Consider the following 22,566-nt stretch of genomic DNA (forward strand, 5'->3'; position numbering starts at 1 on the left):
ATGAACCCCAATGTTCACAGCAGCACAATTTACAATAGCCAGGTGCTGGAAGCAACCTAGGTGCCCATCAGTAAATGAATGGATCCGAAAACTATGGTATATTTACACAATGGAATTCTATGCAGCAGAAAGAAAGAAGGAGCTCCTTCCCTTTGTGACAGTGTGGATGGATCTGGAGAGCATTATGCTAAGTGAAATAAGCCAGGCAGTGAAAGACAAATACTATATGATCTCACCTTTAAGTGGAACCTAATCAACAAAATAAACAAACAAGCAAAATATACCCAGAGACATCAAAATTAATAACAAACTGACAGTAATCATAGGGGAGAGTGTAGGGGATAATTGGGGCAAAAGGTTGAAGAGTTTATAGGAACAACTATAAAGGACACATGGACAAAAACAAGGAGGGGTGGAAACAGTGGAGGGAGGTTGGGGTGGTGGGGAGGGGTGGGGGGAAAAGGCAGAAAACTGTATTTGAACAACAATAAAATTCAGAAGTATTTAATAAAATAAATTTCACTTGTATTTTTGGTTTTAGCTCACATACTTCAGAGTAGCATTTATTTATTTACTTTTAAATAGTTATAAATAATTGAAATTGAGTGTGTTTAAGTGAAAGTCTCCTAAATTAAACTATTTTGTTATTCTATACCAAATTGCTTGGAAATGTTGTTTGGAGTATGTATACATGTTCCAATTCTCCTTTTTATTTTTATTCATTTGTGCCTCTTAATGTCTCTCGTAGGAAAAAATCTGAGTTACAGATGTAAGAACTCTAGGTTTTCATGAAGACAATTAGACTGGAATAAGAAATTAGAAAAGTTGGAAGTATATTTAGGGTTTTTAAATGCTGCATTGTATCAATGTATTTTTAAGTGTATGGGTGCCTTCAAATTATTTCCATAAGGTCTAAGTATTTTCTGATTGAGTAAGGGAGAACAAAAGTACTGCTTTCCTGGCCTACTTGAGGAGTTGATAATCATTACAGTTTCCTGAGCCCATTTCCTTCTATATCTTTTATTGCCTCAACTAATTCACTTTGTGTTGATTTATAATTATTTACATGTTTGCCTTCCCCAGATTGTAAATATGTTGAGGGTAGAAACTAGGCATCTAACAGATGCCTAAAATATTTGTAAAATTGTGTGAGGATAGGGGTCTATGTGTGCTGCTAAGGGGTATGAGCAATAGGGAAAGAGATTTCTGCCTTGTTCAGTCTTGCTGCCTGCAAAGGCAAGAAGTGGAAGGATTTAGTCAGAACCCACTGGTCAGCAAAAATGAAGGGTTGGACAGGTGGAGTTATGTCCAGAACTATCTTTGTCTAATTTTCTTTTTTATGGAAGTGACATGGTAGTATGAGAATAAAATCAAATGTCTTTTTTATAACTCACATACTTTAGATTATTCCTGACTGACAAACTTCCCAAAGTGGAAAGTACCTTTATAGATAAAGGAGAGGCCACATGTTTGGGATTTTTGAGGTAGTCTCACTTTAAGACTTTCTGTGCCATTGTTCTTTATGATATAATTCATGGTAATGGGTAGTAATTCTGTATTGAAAATGTGATTCCTTAAAATGTGTGTAAAGGAAATTGTAATAAATCTTATATTGTATTTTTATAATCAGAAGTGTTGAACATCATGTAACTAAAATATAGAATATTTTTAAAAAGTACTATCCTCGGGTTGCAGCTTAACTTCTGAAAAAGGGCTTTTTACTCTTAATCTTTAGAATGCCTGACATCAAATCTAACTAAAGATCTTTTATTACCTTATAGATCCCAAGACCACTCTGAAAAGTGTTATTACCTAACTTACTACTGCAGAGAAGTTGTCAGTGTTTTGTAACATCTTAACATCACAGGTGAGAAAAAATTATGAACAGGCAAGTTCCGTTTTATGTTCTTTAAAAGCCTGTTTTTATTTAATTTTTAAAAATCAGTCATTATAAATGTATATTGCATTATGGTGGAAACTGAAAGGAAAGGAATTTGTGGGGGATAATATTTCACTTTATTAGGGTTCAAAGTTAATGTGCCTTATCATCAAAATTGACTGCAAGTGTTTGTTTATCTATAAAAACTATGCTTGGCCCAGATTGGGCCCAAGGTCATAGTTTGCCAATCCCTGCTCCATTAGCAAAATAGGTATAATAGAGCCAAATCTGAAAGGGTATAAATTAAAATAATGTAATGTGCATAAAGATATGTTTATTAGCACCACTTGTGTATTTCTATATCACGTAATTTATTTGGGCAAAGGTAATTTGTTTCAATCTGTTCTTCCTTTAATGGGAGTGACTGGTAGGTGTTAGTGTGCTGTTTAAAAATCAGTTTTTCTGATATGTACCCTAAAGCAAGGGACATAAAGTAAAGGATAAACAAATGGAACCTCACCAAATTAAAAAGCTTCTGCATGGCTAAAGAAAACAGCATTAAAATGAAAAGAGAGCCAACTGTATGGGACTAAGAGCCCTGAAACACCAATCCAAAAAAACCTATGCACCCCGTGTTCATAGCAGCACAATTTACAATAGCCAAGTGCTATAAGCAAGAGCCCATTAGTAAATGAGTAGATCAAAAAATCATGGTACATTTACACAATGGAATTCCACACAGCAGAAAGAAAGAAGGAACTTCTACCCTTTGTGATAGCATGGATGGAACTGGAGAACATTATGCTAAGTGAAATAACACAGGCAGTGAGGGACAAATATTATATGATCTCACCTTTAACTGGAATGTAATCAGCAAAAGAAAAAAAAGGAAACAAAATGTAACCGGAGACATTGAAATTAAGAACAATCTAACAATGGCCAAAGAGGAGTGGAGAGGGGACAGTGGGGAGAAGCTTTTTCAGGAACTACTGTAAAGGACACATGGACAAAACCAAGTGGGAGAGACTTCTGGCCAAGATGGAGGCGTAGGTGGAAATACTGTGCCTCCTCACACAACCAAAATTAAGAACAACAAAGATTTAGAAACAAAAACACAACCAGAACAGACATAAAATTGAACTGTACAGAAGTTTGACAACCATTCATCCAGACTGTTAAGAGGAGTGGAGTCAACGGCTGGCGGAGAGGGATCATGGCAGGAAAAGGCAGTGGCAGCCAGACCCAGGAGTGCAGGCAGCATGGGGCTGACCACAGTCACATATTCATGTGCAGATAAACTAGGCAAAAATGGGCAGCAAGACAGAGCGCACAACCCAGGGCCCCAGCAATGGGAAATAAAGCCTAAAAGCACCGATTGAAAAGGTGCCAGCTTGTGGGAAGTGGCAGAGGGGACTGAAATCTGAGATAGAGCAGAACAAGTGCCATTGTTCCCTCTCTGACCTCACCCCCACATAAAGCATCACAACCCAGTTACTGGGTTGCCTTACTCTGGTGAAAACCTAAGGCTCTGCCCTTCATAGATAACAGGTGCGACCTGACCAAAAATGGCTCAATCAGAAGAACAAATCAAAGCCCCAGAGCCAATACTTTTAAGTGACCAAGAGATAGCCAACCTATCAGATGCACAGTTCAAAACACTGGTGATCAGGATGCTCACAGAACTGGTTGATTTTGTTCGCAAGTTAGATGAAAAAATGAAGGCTACACTAAGTGAAATGAAGCAAAATGCACAGGGAACCAATAGTGATGAAAAGAAAACTCAGACTCAAATCAAATGGAGTGGACCAGAATTAAGAAACAACCAAACAGAAAAGAATGCAGAAACAAGAATTCAAAAAAATGAGGAGAGGCTTAGGAGCCTCCAGAACATCTTTAAACATTCCAACATCTGAATTGTAGGGGTACCAGAAGGGGAAGAGGAAGAGCAACAAGTGGAAAACTTATTTGAACAAATAATAAAGGAGAACTTCCCCAACCTGGCAAAGGAAATAGACTTCCAGGAAGTCCAGGAAGCTCAGAGAGTCCCAAAGAAGGTGGACCCAAGGAGGAGCACACCAAAGCACATCTTAATTACATCACCCAAGATTAAAATGAAGCAGAGAATTCTAGAAGCAGCAAGAGGTAAGGGGACAGTCACCTAGAAAGGAGTTCCCATCAGACTGTCAGTGGATTTCTCAAAAGACACCTTACAGGCAAGAGGGGGCTGGAAAGAAGTATTCCAAGTCATGAAAGACAAGGACTTACATCCAAGATTGCTCTATCCAGCAAAGCCTTCATTTAGAATGGAAGGTCAAATAAAGTGCTTCTCAGATAAGGTCAAATTGAAGGAGTTTGTCATCACCAAGCCCTTACTATATGAAATGTTAAAGGGACTTATCTAAGAAAATGAAGATCAAAACTATGAACAGTGAAAGGACAGCAAACTCACAGTTATTAACAACCACACCTAAAACAAGCAAAATAAGAGGACAGGTAGATCAGGAGCAGAACCATAGAAATGAAGATCACATGGAGGGTTAGCAACAGGGGTTGGGAGGAGGATAGCAGGGGAGAAGTTACAAAGAATAAGTAGCATAGATGGTGGGGAGAAAATAAGGGGAGAAAAAGAATAGTGTGAGAAATGTAGCAGTTAAAGAACTTATGACACATGAACATGAAGTAAAGTGGGGGAATGTGGGTGGGAGGGAGTTTGCAGGGTGGAGGAGAATGGAACAACAGTAATGGCATAATCAATAAAATATATTTTTTTTAAATGAGGAGAGTAGAAGCAAGGGAAGGAGTGAGGTTTGGCTGCCATGTAGAATGGTTGGGAGAAAATGCAAATAACTGTAATTGAACAACTATAAAGTAATTAAAAACAAAAAAATCATACAAAAATAAATAAATAAAAATCAGTGCTTTCATGGCTGGCTAGTTCAGTTGGTTAGAGCATCTCCCCCTCCTGATAAGTCAAGGTTTCAGGTTCAGGCCCTAGTTAGGGCACATACAAGAATCAACCAATGAATGCATAAATAAGTGGAATAACAAATCAACATTTCTCTCTCTTCCCTCTCTCTCTAAAATCAGTAAAAATTTTAAAATTCTATGTTTTCACAGTGAATATGAGGTGAAGAACATATTAGCTAATCCATCTATCATATATGTACATGTATCAAATCATCAAGTTGTATACCTTAAACTTACATAATATTATTGGCAATTATATCTCAATAAAGCCAGAAAATAGAAATAAACAGTGAGATAAATTTAAAAAAATAAATGGATTGCTAGGAAAGATTCATATTTAACTGAATATTTGGTCACATGCAACTGAGAATTTCTATTGTGTATCTGCTTACTGTCATTGCTAGGTACCTAGACTCTTCCTTATACTCTGAAAATAAGGTTCAGGAATATTTTTTCTCAGTAACCTGGTAAATGATGTCTTCTCATTTGTTTATTTTCTTTATTTTGGCTTTAGCTACTAATATGGGAAGCTATTCAGATGGCATTGGTTTTCTGTTTAAATTATTCTTTAGATGAGAATTTCACAGGAGTGTTTATAATATATTTATCACAAACAGTTTTTAAAGTCTGAAACCTTTGGAGTTTCTCTTCAGATCTTCTTTAAATGGATCAGATGGCTACCACTCAGATTTCCAAAGATGAGCTTGATGAACTCAAAGAGGCCTTTGCAAAAGTTGGTAAGTAGTTTTTTGCAGTATAGCTATAGTAAAGAAATCTTTATTTGGCCCTAATTAAAGATATTTCTATTAAAAATCATATGAATGGCCCTGGCTGGTGTAGCTCAGTGGACTAAGTGTCGGCCTGTAAACCAAAGGATCGCGGTTCGATTCCCAGTCAGGGTACATGCCTGGGTTGTAGACCAGTTCCCAGCAGGGGACTCACGAGAGGCAACCATACATTGATATTTCTCTCCATCTCATCCTCCCTTCCCTTCTAAAGATAAATAAATAAAATCTTAAAAAAACATATGAATGATTAATTATGAACCTTAGGACAAGACAGTTAAACATTGATGTGATAAAGTTTTAAAAGCAACACTTAAACTGTATTGTTTCTAATTATATCTAATATGAACAAAGGTTTTTGTTTCGGGGACTAGTGTTGCTGTGGCTCCTGAAATTTTTAAATAAATTTTATGATGTTGTCATATTTAGTGAACCATTTTTCTGTGGAGAAGATTTGGAGCTTTTCCCATAATCTCAAAGGGATATATGACCCCTGAAAATGTTAAGAATTATTACATATTGTATTGCCTTTCCCTAATTAGCTTGGCTGTATTGATTTTTTATGTATCTTTACTACCTTTGCATAATTTAGACTGTTCTACCTTCATATTAAATTATAGCATCATTATAAGATGAGAAGTCATAGCATGCTATTTGGTTTATCCTTTAATATCATATAACAAATGTTAGAATTTAGCAGCTATGGAAGCAGTTTTTTTGCTAAGGCATTTACATTCCAAATTTCAGTTCAAGTCAGTAGAGAAAATGAGAAAACCATAGGAACTGATTATTGATGTATGAATGCACATGAGATGAGTTAACATGTGCTTAGAGAAGTAAACTATTACTAGTTTGTATCTCATTGATTAAAGTATATAAAGTTAGATCATGATGATTTGTCATTTAAATCTGAATCTAGTCTTTGACCTGTGTTGAAAATCCCATTAGTGAAAAGTGAGAACATGTATACCCCTATTCCAATATATTTTTAAAAGATTTTATTTATTTATTTGTAGACAGAGGGGAAGGGAGGGAAAAAGAGAAGGAGAATAACATTAACGTTTGGTTGCCTCTTATGTGCCCTCAACTGGAGACCTGGTCTGCAACCCTAGACTGGGTATCACACTGGTGACCCTTTGGTTCGCAGGTCGGCACACAATCCACTGAACCACACCAGCCAGGGTGATTCTCATACATTTTTTATTAACATTTTCTATGAAGGCACCCCTTGGAAAGAGCAGTTAGCCCCAGCCAAAATGACTATTCACAATCCCATCAGAATTCTAACTAGAAAAAAGTCAAATAGTCAAGAACCTAACATGATTGTGTGTGTGTGTGTGTGTGTGTGTGTGTGTGTGTGTGTGAGAGAGAGAGAGAGAGAGAGAGAGAGAGAGAGAGAGAAAGAGAAAGGCAATCCATAGGTACCACTGACTGTGAGACTACCATCCAGTCTGATACTAGAATGGTTATAAAAAAGGGCAGCTGAATTCTTGGCTGTGAGATATTTTAAGTCTTATCATTCTGTAGAAGTAGCCTTATAATTATGTAAGGATTACATTTCCTTTGAACCTTGTGTTTATTTAAATTCATCTTTCAGTGTTGCAGAAAGCCTAATTTGTTTCTTTATGAATAGAATTTTGAGGTAGAGACCATGACTTATTACTGGTAGTGTTTAATCTTCAAGGCCTTGCTTCTTCAAATTAAATGTTTTTTTTTTTGTTGTTGTTGAACTCAGACCCTGTTCTCATAATGCATCTTGGAAATATTTGTGTGAATAATATTTTTAAACTAAAATATAATTCAAATATTTGTGTGAATGACATTTTTAAACTAAAAGATAATTCATCGGGTATGTTTACCTGATGGGACTGGAATACCTTTATCAGTAAGAGAGATTAATTGCTCCTTAAAAGCTTAGTGTTATAAAGAGGGCTCCCCAATCAATTACTTCTGTGGAGGAAAGAGGGTTAAATTAGAATTGGACTGCAAGAAAGGGTCATTGTTGGAACTGCTATCTTATTTTAAATCATACATTTTGGAGGATTTAGGGTTGGTAAACAGCTTCCCAAAGGCAGTAGATTGGACCATATGACGTCTTGGAGTCCCTATCAGACATAAGTTCCTAATGTATGCAAGCCGTTGTCACTCTATATGCTGTACATAGGAATACTGGAGTCCCAAGTTTCTTCCTGTTCTGTATTTTGTTCTTTTGTATTCCTCTCTCAGTATCTAGCTCAGTGTTACACACATGTTAGGTTTTCAATAGAAATTTAATTGATTGAATCCCATGGAATTATACATAGTCTTTTTATGTACTGGGACTTTTTCATTACCAACTATAAACACAAAAAGGCCTTTCTTAAGAAGATTTTCATCATGATGGGGGTGGGTAGGGCAGGAGAATGTGGTGGTGGAAAAATAGATACAATTGTATTCAAACATCAAGAAAAATTTAAAAAAGAAGAAATGCTAATCCTGACACTACCGTGTGACTTTAGGGAGTTATTTAACTGTTCAGTGCTCAAGTCTTCCATCTCTAAAATGGGGATCTTAAATTGTACTTCCCCATAGGATTGGTAAAACGTTTAAATGTAGTGCTACATGTAATCCACTTAGCAGTGATTGGAATATATAGAAGGACCAATAAATGGGAACTTTTGCTGATAAAAAAAGATTTTCATCAAGGTAGAATTTATTACTAAATGTTTTAGCCATTACATTATAGCCCATAAAATTTATATATGTTTTTCAGCATAACTAAGGCTAATGTATAGTCTATTAGAAAAGTGTTTAATGACCCAGCTGAATCTATTAATTTTCTTTTAAAATCTTTGCAGTTTTTAGTTGTTATTAGTTACAGAGCCCTCAGGCAACTGTCAAAGGTATTATGGAAATCCTTTGAATTTTTTTCTTCATTGTGGGAAACTTGACTTTTAAAACAAGCTCCATAACTTATTTTCCTGTCAAGGACAATTCTTTCTTATTTGGTTGGTAGTGAGGACTATTTGGTCTCAATTCAGTTGTGACAAAAATACAGAAATCATTATATGATTTTCCCATCTATTAACAATGGTAGCCTTGATTTTTCTCTTTAGAAATTCATCAAAATCAGTCTGGAGAAAAATCTCTCTAATTACCACTAATCACAGGTTATGATCAATCAATTAATAGTTTTTTGAAATTCTTACTAGCAATAAATGAGTGTTAGGGTTTAAAAGTTCTCCCTTCACTCACTTTCTGCACCCTGCTTAGTGTTAAGCTCCAAGAAGTCTTTTGTTGTTATTGTTTCATTATTTTAATTTTCTTAACATTTGTTTCCAGTATTTTCCCCTGGCATAGCAGAAGCCTTGGGTCTCATTTTTTTTTTACTTCATAATATTTGTCTTTTAATTTAAATGCTCCTTGAGTTCTTTCTAAAGAACAATAAATCAGACTTTCAGAACACTTAAGAAGTAAATATCTGCCAACTACAATATGCCTTTTATATTCTTGTTATGGAAACTAGTGATCATTTGGATGATTACTTGTATTAAAGATAAATTCACGTAACATAAGTCTTTTCAGATTGGTCTTTAATCCTGCTAACGCATCTTTTTTCCCTCCTAAGCTATCGAGACTGTACTTTATGTTTTTATTCTCGTTTATTCTCTTACAGTTGTCCCAATTTTCCCCCCTTTGCCCTCCTCTATCCCACCCCATTCCCCACTCCAACAGTCAATCCCCACACCATTGTCCGTATCTATGGGTCATTCATAGATGTTCTTTGACTATTCCCTTCCCCTTCATTCCACCATTCCCCCCTTATTTTTTAACACGAATTCAGTTTTGAAATAAAAGAATAATGAAGTTTTTTAGATGAGTAGGAATGGTGTGGGTATATTGCTTTGAGGTTGCCTGCCAAACTAAGCCAAAAAATGTTGGTTATGATGATTGTAGCAGTACCAGATTTTTTCATCTCAAGAAGTTGACTTGTTTCAAATTACTTGATATTCTGTAGTATATAAAAACCACATCAGGGTGATTCCACAAGAAGCATGATGGTTTAGTGTGTATTTGATAATTATGACTTAAAAATAAAAACTATAGCCCCCCCCCCCAAATAAACTGACTGGTGCTCTTTCACTGTGCCATCTGTTTAGTTATGGGTGGAATACTAGAAATGGATATCATGAAATAGTCTGAAAACCACGTATTGATGGTGTGGAAGATGGAGTAAAAGTGTGTGGGTGTATCGGGACGAAAGCAAGAGCACGCATGTGTGTGAGGATGCATTCATGTGAGTGTGTGGGTAGCTGTGTATTTTTAAGGTGGGAAAAATGGCAGCAGCTGAAAAATGATGGTCCAACTGTTGGAAATTTTGAGTTGGGAAAGGATTGTTAGACATTTTTGATTGTCTGGCCTCAGCTCTCTAACCTTGTTCAGCCGTTAGCCGTACTTGACCTCCACCTCAGGGAATCTACTATTAGTATGAACTCTTAGGAACCTTCATTCTACTTTTATCTGGGACCCATTAAAGTGCATCTTATATTTACTAGAATGAGCTACCTCAAAAGGTGTAAACAAGGAAAGGCAAAACCTATGTTCAGCTAAACATCTGGAGATGTTTAGCTGCTGCCTTTTCTAAAGTTTTAATGCCAATGAAAGCTTGACTTTACTGGTTAGTTCTTAGGGTGGAATATAATCTAAATTCTTCTGCACAAGTCTTTTGGCCAACTATTTTAAATCAGTATATTGTGTGCTTTCATGGGCATTCAAGGTCGTGTGTGTATGTATGTAAATCCATTATTGTTAGATTCCTTTTGTCTTTAAGTAAAACATTTTTTATGGAAGATATGGATTAAACTAAATGGAACTTACAAACCATGTTTTCTGAAAGGAAGTACATCTGCACTTCATTGTTTTTTTTTCTTGAAGTCCTAATGAGCACTGTCCAGAGTGGGTTGCATCTGTGTTGCAGATGAGAAAACACATATGCAACCTCTGTATAAAGAGAAATACTAGATTTAGACAGATTCAAGGGTGGTTAAAGCAAAACACATACACAGACAACCCGAGGGAGGGTCAAAAGAAATCCCAGTCTTTCTTACTGTCAGATTTATAAGAGCAAGTAGCACCCCCAAAGGATGGGTTTGAAGTGATAGATTGCTCCATGTGCCACCTGGACATGGGCAGTGTAAAACAGCAGCTAAAATCAAAACCACTTGAATTCTGGCTCAGCTTTCTCCAGACAAGTACTTAAAATAGCTTAAATAACAGGATGCAAGGGGAGGGAAAACATTTCCTTTTAAGGATATGCATTCTTGGTGTGATTCAAACTTCTGCAGGAACATGGCTGCATAATAAGTTTATTTACTTTAAGGTTATTTGGGGGAGGGTGTTCGGAGAGTTAACTGGCATTTACAATAATACTTGGAAAAAGAGTATAATGAGGTTTTTTTTAAAGCAAAATGCAGATGTAAACCTACATGTGGAGAGAGAGAGAAAAAGAGGAGAGAGAGAGAGAGAAGAGAAGAGACACCTGGGAGAGAACGTGTTGTTACAGTTGGTTCCTTCCTGATAATGCAGTAACTGGTATGAAAGACAGGCCTCTCTGGTGCAGCATTGGGAGCCTCTTAGGGATTGTTTTTTTAAGTGTAATGATTTTTCTTTAAAAAAAAGAACACAGTCAATTTATTGAAATTTAGCTCTACTTTCTGTGGAAACTTTGTTTAGTGGGCGGAGTTTCTTTGTTCCTGCCTCCCATTAATGTATACTGGTAGTACCCATACTTTCTGGACCAACAAGTTGAGGCATGTCCTTGCAGAAACATTGAGAATGTTCTAGATAATGCAGGTTGTATGATAATACCTTCTTATCAGGTGGTTGAATGTATATTGCTGGAACAGAAGGCTTCAAAATGCAGAACCTGTCCTACCCCATGCCAATGTATTGTTAATGAAGAAGTGGCAAATTAGTCAGAAAGGGATTCCAGTATATTTGCACTTTGAGAAAATCAAGGACTACCTTCCTGCCAGAAGATTGTGATTTTAGTTTCCAGTTGTTAAAACTATTTTCAATCTAGGTCTCTGTGTTTTGGGTCAGTTTATTAAATTCTGAATGTTTATATCAAACTTAGGAAAGGAAAAGTTTGTCATCAAACATAGTATTGAGCTCCTGCTTAATAATGTCACTGACAAAGATGGACGCTTTCTAAAATACCACTGTGCTATCTCATTTTCTGCCCTTTCAAAGCACATCACATTAGATCTTGGATATCGTTTAAGGGTGTGTGTGTGTGCGTGTGTGTGCATTGGGTGGGGATAGGAAATAAAATTAGCATAAAACTCTTTAAAAATAATCGCACCTAATTTTGTCTTTCAAGTACTTTACCAGCTGGAGATTTTGTATAATTAATTGCAAGCTGCCTTTTTAGTCTCCCTCTGCCTTCTTACTGAAATTGTTTTCTTCAAAAGATATGATTTAGGAGCTTAAGCACACAATGCAATATACAGATCACATATCATAAAAATGTACACTTGAAACCTATATGATCTGAATAAATAATGCCACCCCAATAAATTTAATTAAAAATAAAGAAATAAATGAATAAATAAAACAATTTAAAGCCAAAAAACTTGATATAATTAACTAACACTAACATTAAAATGCCTTTGATCTGATGGGTGCACAGTGCAGTGTGCAGGTGATATTTTCTTGAGTTGTACACTTGAAACCTGTATGGTTTTCTGAACCAATGTCACCCCAATAAATTAATAAAAAAGGAAAATACAAACAGAAAAAAATACTTTTACAGGAGGTAGTAAAAGCTAGATCTGATCAAATAAGGGGAAATAGCAGAATATGTGAAGCTTTTAAAATCTGTAGAACTGAATGACACATACTCAATGGTTTGTTTCTCATCTCAGCAAAAGTATAGGATAGGTATTCCAGGTGACCCAAAATTTTTGGGTTTTAAAGCCATGGTTTCAAGTCAAAACCAGGATGTTCTGCCTGATTAATTTCTGTATCTGGTATCTAGCCCAGTGTCTGCCACAGAGTAGGCATCCTGTTTTGCTGTGTACAATGTGCTCCCATGTATAATATGTACCCACAGTTTTGTTCCAAACTGTAAGGGAAAAATCTTTTGTTTTAATTATTTAATTCAATTATTTATATTTGGATGCTTGTTTTTATATTATAAAGCAATGTCAGCATTTAGTTTTGAACATATTATGGTACAAGAAATTTTGTGTAACAGATAGTGACAAAATATAAGAACAGATGCAGGGTATTTTAGGAACTACCCATGTATAATGTGCATCCTTATTTTTCCCTGACAAATTTGGACAAAAAAAGTGTGCATTATACAGGGCAAAATACAGCACTCAATTTATCACAGGGTCTTTCTTAATAAAGTAGAACAGGTTTCTACATTACAAACATGAAAGTGGTCCTGACCTGACAACCATCACTGGTTGTCTACTTGGAGAGTCCTGGGTGGGTGTGTCCACTTAGACAACCAAATTACAGATTTGAAGGCTGCTGGGTGGAGACAGGATTAGAACAAAGTGAATGAGATTGAATGTTATTTAAGGGATATTTCTGTCATTGTGGTTTCCTGAAGGAATTGTCATTTAGTCTTGTAGTCATATTTCTGTATTTTTTGTCATTGTTTAATTTTGTTTTAAAAATGCTCATTAGATTGGAACATTCTTTTCCTGATTAATACCTGAGAATCAATGATACTATAAAAAGAATTTTCCCCATTGCTTATTATATGCAAGGTACTGTGTGACGTAATAGGGGTGGGATATTAAAAAGATTTAGAAGAATCTTCATCAAGAGATTTGCAACCCAATAAGTTGTCATGTAATGACAAATTCTTGTTCCACCAACCCTCCCCCACTTTAACATGTTCCTGTCAGTTACTAAAAGCATTTGTTATTACTACTCTGATTTCAAAATGTAGTTTTCACATGTGGTTATTTTATGTTAGTTATATTTTAGGGTGGCTACTTCCTAGCATCTTTTAATCACAACACTAGCTCCTAATTAAGGCACATGAGAGGTTATTTCAGGGCAGTTCACACAAGTGGTGGTTTTCTCCATTGCCTACACCTCTATTTCAGATAGACTACACTATCAGGGCCTTGGTTTTCATGTACTTTTGAATTCATTATAGTTCTCCAATATTTATTTTTAAACATCTCTACCATCTACTTCTATTATATCACTGAGAAGACAAAAAGAATGATGAAGTACCTGTTATATGCTAGGTCTAAACTAGAGTCAATAACAAGGTAAATTATGCTCAGATACATCATTTCAGAAGTCAGAGAAAAGTAGAATATATTTAAAAATATTTTTCTATAAGAAATTGTTAAAACGGACAAAGTTTTTTCTTAATTTTTAAAGAGATTTTATTTATTTAATTTTATTTTTTAGAGAGGGGAAGGGAAAAAGAGAGGGAGAAAAACATTAACGTGTGGTTGCCTCTCATGTGGCCTCTAATGGGAACCTGGCCTGCAATTCAGGCATGTGCTCTAGACCAGAAATCTAACCAGAAACCCTTTGATTTGCAGGCAGGTACTCAATCACTGAGCCACACCAGCCAGGGCAAAATGGACAAAGTTTTGTTACTTTAAAGGAATAAGGTATCTCCTTCAATAAAGGTGTTAGAAAAATAAAGGACTATTTATTTAGATAATAAGGTATAGCAATGATCAGAATATTACTCTGTATTTGTTTTTAATATATATTAGTATTTTACCTAATTTTTTAAAAAAAGTGTGTATATGTGGTTTGTGAAGTCCTGTGTATATTGAATTTAGAATCAGGATGTGTTAGAGCCAAACTGGGACCTTAGAGATTATTTGATTCAAAGTATTCCTTTTACAGATGAGAAAAACTAAGACCTGGAGAGATAAATTGTACAAATTAGTAGCCAAAATGAAATTCTGTCTTGTATCACATTACTCTCACTGGTGTGTCCTTTAAACTATGCTGTGTATCTTCCACTGTGCCACACTAACAGTGAGCTCAATGTTTACTGCTTAAAGAAATGGGAGAGTCATATCAGTACATGCATGGGAGAAGGTGTATTGAAACCCAAGAATTTCATCCATGTAAAGATGCTAAAATTCTGTTGCAGTACCCTGTGGATTACTTTGTTCTTTTTAGTGACTGTGCAGATGTTGCTGGATTGATTTATACATGTAAACGCTTTACTAATGTACTGTTTGATGTATGACCTTTGTATAAACTCACATCAAAGAAAGTGAAGATGTGCCCTGGGGGAATTAAGTGTTTTACCTTGAGGGAAATATGAGTGATTTTCAGAGGCGTTGAGTAGTTCGGAATGATGTTTTAAAAGCATAGAGATTTTAACTGATAGATTTAAAATGTAGTCATCTATAAGAATGTTTGTTTGACTCTAAATATATGTCATTAAAATTAAACATAGAATTTCTTCAGCCTTCAAAGCATTGGGGAAATAATTTTATACAGGATATTTAATATTTTAATAATTGGCAAAAAATTGGCCAATATGAATTACACTTAGATAATACTTAGAATAAAGTCCAAAGTATGTTTCATGGCCTTTAAGAGCTTTTATGATCACCTCCCTAACCTCATCTCTCACTTTCCCCTTTGCTTACTTTGCTCAAGTCATACTGGATCTTTCTGTTCCCTAAACACACTAGACAGTGTTCTACATCACAGATTTGGCATTTGCTATTTCCTCTATTTGCAATCTCTTCTTCAGATATCCACATGATTTGCACTCTTCCTCAAGTAAGTCTTCATTTAAATATAACTTCCTCAAAGTGGCAATCAAAAATATCTTCAGAAGTTTCTGAATGTCCCCTGGATGAGGTGGAGCAGATTGACCTCTAGTCTAATCCCTTGCTTTGTTTTTCTCCGTAGCATTTATATTATATCTTATATTCATACTTAATGTTATTTTTGCCTATTAGTTATCATTAGAATGTGAGCTCTTTGACAGCAAGATTTTCATTGGTTTCAGTATCCCCAATCCTAAGAACAGTGTCTGGTAGATGTTTTGTGAGTTTTTTAAAAAGATTTTATTTTTAGACAGAGGGGAAGGGAGGGAGAAAGAGAGGGAAACATCAATGTGTGGTTGCCTCTCACATGCCCCCTACTGGGGGTCTGGCCTACAACCCAGGCATGTGCCCTGACTGGGAATCAAAGACTTGCTGAACTCTTAGGTTTGTAGTCTGGTGCTCAATCCACTGAGCTATGCCAGCTAGAGCAGAATTTTAAGTAATGTTAAAATAGATTACATTAGTAATAGGTTAACTGTTCACAAAACATTTCTTTAATAGTGTCATGATCATCTTGGGTCATTTTTCTATTCAGATTGTTTCCTTTTATTATACTAATTAAATTTATATATGAGAATGACTGGGAACATAAGGAATAAAAATCACTATTGAACAGTAGGTATTTGAAATTGCTGGTGAAAGTCCAACTTCCTTTATTAAGAAAAAAAATATGCTCAAGTAATTGCAACCCTCAGTACATTAGTTCTTTTTCTCATTAAACTAACTTTTTGTCACTGATCAGTTTTTTTTAATTTAGCAGTTTCAGATTAAGCATCATCAGTACTGAGATATACATACTCTACTAAAACTCTAGTAGCACACACATACAAACGGTTATTTATAGTCATGGTAAACACTTATATTACTCAGAACTCCAAGTATTTTTATGAACTTTATATTTGTCTTGGACTAAAGTTTATTTAGATTAACTCCTAAGAAATTGGCATTGAAGATGTTAGTTTAATTTCAGGTGTGCTTTGTAATATAATCAGCATTAATTCATAAAACTATTCTATTAGACTAATGGAGGAACAAGGAACATAAGAGGCCAAAATAGCTATATTAGAAATTCTTTTAATACCATGTCAATGTTTTATTGGTATATAATCTATTTTATGTTTTAAGATTTTATGTATTTTTTTTAGGGAAAGGGGAAGGGAAGGAGAAAGAGAGGGAAAGAAACATCAATGTGTGGTTGCCTCTTGTGCATCCCCTACTAGGGACCTGGCCTACCACCCAGGCATGTGTCCTTACTGAGAATGGAACCAGTGACCTTTCCTTTCAGTTTGCAAGTGGGAGCTCAGTCCACTGAGCCACACCAGCCAGGGCCAATCTATTAATAATTCTTTTAATGATTTAATGCTGATTTTATGAAGTGACTATGTTTTCTTAATATATGGGTTGCTATTTTAAGCAAAGCTACTTATACACTGTTTAACATAAAGGATACTTGATGTAAATAAAACCTTGCCCTTTCTGTTAAAATTTGCTTTTCCCTGTCAGACAACCTTAGATACCAAATAATAAGAAAGGCAAAATTGTATTTAGACGAGGTTACAAACAGACTCAAATGAAGAAAAATAATGTTAATTTATTTCTTTTAAAAAATTTTATCCTTTTTTGTTTGCTCTTCCTTTTTACAAAGATCTCAACAGCAATGGATTTATTTGTGACTATGAACTTCACGAGCTTTTCAAGGAAGCTAATATGCCGTTACCAGGATATAAAGTGAGAGAAATTATTCAGAAACTCATGCTGGATGGTGACAGAAATAAAGATGGAAAGATAAGTTTTGACGAATTTGTTTATGTAAGTATGTGAAAATCCATCATTTTTATAAGTAATTATTGTTCCTTTGTCTAGTGGGATCATATAGTCATAAGTACCATCTTATTAAGTTCCTAAATATATGTAATAACTAATATAATTTATATCATTGTATCCACTAAATTTAGTTAGTTCTTTTAGCCATTACACTATGTTAACAAAAGAAGTGAGAAAAAGAGTACTGACCTAAAGATATAACACATTGCTTACTTTATAAGGTGAACAGTTTCCTTTGGGGCTTCAGTAAGGGGCATTTTTCAGAGTGCTAAATGAAATCCTTGAAGTGCCATTCTTGCTCCTTCAGTGAACAGTGTGCTCCCAAATTTTAATGATACACTCTTCCTTACAGTCTTGGAAGTTCCTGAGTTGAACATTCTGATTAAAAATATGTTAGCTACTCTTGTGATAGTATTTAGCTGTACCATTTTATCTAGGATGATAATTTTGATAATTAAAAGTTAGAAGCATATTTTGTTAGTTCATTGGAAGAGGCATTTAACAATTTTTCTGTTCTTGCTCTGGCTGGTGTGGCTCAGTGGATTCAGTGCCGGCCTGCAGACCTTTCGAACATAAAAGTTGATTCCCAGTCAGGGCACGTGTCTGGGTCAAGTGCCAGGTCTGTAGTTGCGGGTGTGGGAGAGGCAACCACACATCAATGTTTCTTTCCCTCTCCTCCTTCCTCCCTTCCTCCCTCCCCCTCTCTCTAAAAATAAATAAATAAAATATTTTAAAATAAATAAAAATTATCCTTTTCTTCTTTAGTGTCATAAAATAATGTTCTTAAAGTTTAGGGCCTGGTTTCTTAAATTTTTGCCCTCTGAGCACCTAGTTCATTGTTCTGTACCCAGTATTTGGAGGGTATTATGTGTAGCGCTCACTATTTTTATAAAATATTTTATTATTTTTAGAGAAATGAGAAGGGAGGGAGAAAGGGAAAGAAACATTGATGTGACAGAGAAACATCCATTGGGTTGCATGTCCCAGGCATCCAGGCACCTGCTTTGACTAGGAATCAAACAAGCAAACTTGTGCTTTGAGGGAAGATGCCCAATTAAATGAGCCAGACCAGTACGATCAGGGCAGCACTATTGAATCCTAATGATTTTAGGTGCTAGCAAGTGATTTCTAGATTTTTAGTCATGTGCCATTTTTCAGTCCATATTCACTGACAAAGTATTTGAGACACAGTGTTAAAGAATAGCTGTTGCCTGGGTGGGTACTCAGTTAGAGCATTATTCAGATACACCAAGGTTGCAGGTTGATCCCCAGTCAGGGCACATACAAGAATCAATCAATGAATGCATAAATAAGTGGAACAACAAATTGATGAATGCTTGTTTCTCTGTCTCTGTCTCTCTCCCTCTCTCTGTCTCTCTCTCTCTCTTCTCCTTTCCCTCTCTCTTACCTCTCTTCCTCTCTCTCTAAAATAAAAAAAGAATACCTGTCACCTCTTTCCTCAATTAAGAATATCCTTAAGAATAGTCAGTAATATTGTAATAATTATGTATGATGTCAGGTGGGTACATGAATTATCAGGGGATCACTTTGTTGAGTATATAATTGTCTAACCATTATGCTGTACATCTGAAACTAATACAAAATAATATTGAATGTCAAAAAAGAACACCCTTAGGATTTTGTCTTTATTATTAAGACTGAGTTTGACTAGATCTAATTTGGCATTCTTTACAATATTTGCAAACAGCTAATTAGTGCCTAATATTTATCACAAACTTCCTAGCCTTTTTATCCTTTTTTCATGGTTTATTTTTGCCTCAAGATACCTGAAATGATAACATATACCCTATCAGTAACCACAGAAACTGCAATTCTGATATGTTCTCTTCCAATCAGGATTAACCCCTTTTAAGAGCATCATGTGAGTTCAAGAAGCAAATTGACTATGGAATGATGTCTACTAGGCTGATAGCATTTGGGGGCAGGGGTGTTGTTACTGTTTTAAAAATACAAACATGTCATAAATATAATGATATAGTTCTTGCCATTTCTTTTGAAATACTGATTTCCTCCCCACAGTTTTTCTCTCCAGTTACTGCCAAAGGCTTTTGTTTTGAATTCTGTGTTCAATAGTAAGTTGCAGTTGACTTGCAATATGAGTACTTGCATGTCCTTTGATATATAACTTGCTCACTTTGTAATTGCATGTTTAATTGTGAATTTAAGGCACTTTAAAGCAGTAGTTAACTGTGATTGGGTTTTTTAAAATATAATTTGCTGCTTAAAATTTTTGAATCTAGAAAGAACAGACTGAAATCATTAAGCTTTGCAGTGTGCCAGTATTGTTAAAGATAAAATTATGAAAGTGACTTTGAGAACAATAATCTTAGGGAAACAATTTTATAGATTTTGAAACGCTGCAGATTCCACACAGGTGTTTGTGGCCTTTAACGGAGGATGTGTGATTACCTTAATATATTGTTAAAAAGTAACATGCGTACTAATTTTGACATCACCAGGGATTTTTAAAGTAAAATATTAACAAGGACATTTTCTTTAAATATATATGTTAGAATAAGAAGGAATCAATACATTTATAGTCTATTTTTCAAATTAAAAAATAATAACCTGGGTTCCTGAAGAAGGAAGTGACATTCCAAACATTACACACAGAATTAGTGGCTTTTTCTAGTTGTCTTTCTTCTATTCAAGAAATTTGAAATATGAAGGACAATAAAAATAACCTGCCTGAAGTTTCAAAATGATACCACCAGGACTGTACTGAAAAGAACATGGGCATTTAACCAAATGTTTGTTCACTCTCATCTGCTTTGTCATCAATGAAACAGTTTACAAGCTGTCATATGTGTAGATCTTAGTTATCTGAGAAAGAGGAAGCTATTCCTGTCAGGTATTAACATAAGAAAATAAACATCCGAATTATAGGGGTACCAGAAGGGGAAGAGAAAGAGCAAGTGGAAAACTTATTTGAACAAATAATGGAGAACTTCCCCAATTTGGCAAAGGAAATGGACTTCCAGGAGATCCAGGAAGCTCAGAGAGTCCCAAAGAAGTTGGACCCAAGAAGGAACATACCAAGGCACATCATAATTACATTACCCAAGAGTAAAATGAAGGAGAGAATCCTAGAAGCAGCAAGAGATAAGGGGACAGTCACCTACAAAGGAGTACCCATCAGACTGTCAGCGGATTTCTCAAAAGAGACCTTATAGGCAAGAAGGGGCTGGAAAGAAGTATTCCAAGTCATGAAATCCAAAGACCTACATCCAAAATTGATCTATCCAGCAAAGCTTTCATTTAAAGTGGAAGGGCAGATAAAGCGCTTCTCAGATAAGGTCAAATTCAAGGAGTTAATCATCACCAAGCCCTTATTATATGAAATGTTAAAGGGACTTACCTAAGAAAAAGAAGATAAAAAACATGAACAGTGAAAGGACAGCAAACTCACAGTTATTAACAACCACACCTAAAACAAAAGCAAACTAAGAGGACAGCTAGATCAGGAGCAGAACCATAGAAATGGAGATCACATGGAGGGTTAGCAACAGGGGAGTGGGAGGAGGAGAAAGAGGGAGAAGGTAGAGAAAATAAGTAGCAATAGATGGTAGGTAGAAAATAGGCAGGGGAGAGGGCAAGAATAGTATGGGAAATATAGAATCTAAAGAACTTGAGACACGTGTTCATGAACTAAAGGGGGGGATGGTGGGAGTGGGGATGTGCAGGGTGGAGGGGAATGAAGGGGGGGAATACAGCAATTGTAATGGCATAATCAATAAAATATATATTTAAAAGAAGAAAAAAAGAAAAGAAAAATAAACTTGTTGTTGCATGGTAGCATTTTGTTTTTCATTTAAATCACTGCTTAAGGGATGTTAATTGCAAACCAGACTATAAACAATAGCCGTTTGTTACTTGGTAGAATATATATGAGGCAGAGTCCCCAAATTATATGTAAACCTCAAATGTTAAAATTAAATTTGATGTGCTGATTTTGTTTCTTGTATTTCAAAATTATATTACTGGACTTTTATACTTAAAATGTTATTTTTTAAAAGATAATAGTGGTTTTTTTCTTGCACCTGTAAAAAGACTGGCAAGGCAATAAGTTCTTTCAGCACAGATGTGTTCATTAAATTCTTATTTTCACAGTGAGAAGCTTGCTTTTGCTTAGTGGTAACAAGTCATTGACCTGTTGGAGAACTTCTACTAATAGTACCAACATCAAATAAAATGATTAGAACAGTGCCAGGCATATATCAAATGCTATATAGGTGTTAGCTGCTGGTAGTTCTTTCTTCTTTTAAAGAGCAGTATTCTTTTCATGTTATTGCTAAGTTTAGGCCTACAACAGATTCCCCCCCCCCCCCGCCACACCGCCACCCAAGTACATGTTTAAACCTGCTACTTTGAAAACAAGCCTCAAACATTGGAAGCCAGTCAATTTTTTTTGCAATTCTTTTTGAGGTACTTCCTTCTTAATTTCTATGCCTCTGGATTTTTTTGGTTTGGCCACTAGTTGTGTCCTGAGCTAGAAAGGAGATGGAACTTCTAAAATGAATAAGAAACATATACAGTGTCCAATAGAAGTAATGTCTACTTGAGTGTGGTTTGTAGGATAATAATATGGGTATCATAACTTATACTTTTAATTTGAATGTGTCACCTAAAATGTCATATGATGTGCTTGAGTGTAATATTGTTATGTTACAAAACTACATGCTTATGATTTTGTAATAAAAGATTTTGTAATTAAATAGGGGCATTATTTTGGCCAGACCCTGTATATTCCATAAAAGAAACTGAAAAAGATGTATAGACCCAGAGTGAGCAGTATACACCAGGAGTTCGTTAACACATAATAAAACAAGTTCTTCCTCTTCAGGGAAAATAGCACAAAACAGTGAGCATATTGGAATCACAGTGGGCCACTTTGAAAATATTCACTGAGAAGTCTCTAGCACAGTAGTAGTTGGGCCTTATGTTATCTCTGATTTCAGAGATTATTGTTAGCCTAGACTTATATTCAAATAGCTTTGTTGTCTACTCCAGCAATTTCTTTTCTAAAGTAGCAAATAAAATACAGATTCTTGTGTAGTGAGTCCATTTTAAATGTACATAAATCTTCAATTATCTGTTATCTTTTAGTGTTTTAAATCTAAAGAACAGAGAAAAATACTATCAAACTGAAAAGCTGAGCTTGGCTGTAATAATTTGAAAAAAATATTAAGAAAATGAAGGTCATGTAACTTTTCTAAGACCAAAAAAAATTAATTAATGTAGGGTGGTAGGGAGGGGTGGGGGGAAG

General features: G+C 35.3%; 1 protein-coding gene across 4 annotated transcripts in view; it reads left to right on the plus strand.

Annotated features, from left to right (window-relative positions):
* Positions 1 to 22,566, plus strand: part of PLS3 (plastin 3) — a 141,787-nt gene that overhangs the window by 95,842 nt on the left and 23,379 nt on the right. For 3 of the 4 annotated variants that reach the window (XM_053657464.1, XM_053657463.1, XM_037125817.2), the window contains exons 2-4: positions 1,782 to 1,867; positions 5,500 to 5,583; positions 17,101 to 17,264. In XM_053657464.1, the coding sequence (XP_053513439.1) occupies positions 5,511 to 5,583; positions 17,101 to 17,264 (237 nt within the window). In that variant the 5' untranslated portion in view covers positions 1,782 to 1,867; positions 5,500 to 5,510. Of the gene's footprint in view, positions 1 to 1,781; positions 1,868 to 5,463; positions 5,584 to 17,100; positions 17,265 to 22,566 lie in introns of all 4 variants that reach the window. The other variant, XM_053657465.1, reaches the window with a different exon arrangement.

The sequence above is a fragment of the Artibeus jamaicensis genome, unplaced genomic scaffold, assembly GCF_021234435.1.
Source record: "Artibeus jamaicensis isolate MK-2021 breed Jamaican fruit bat unplaced genomic scaffold, CSHL_Jam_final scaffold_461, whole genome shotgun sequence".
Lineage (NCBI taxonomy): Eukaryota > Metazoa > Chordata > Mammalia > Chiroptera > Phyllostomidae > Artibeus > Artibeus jamaicensis.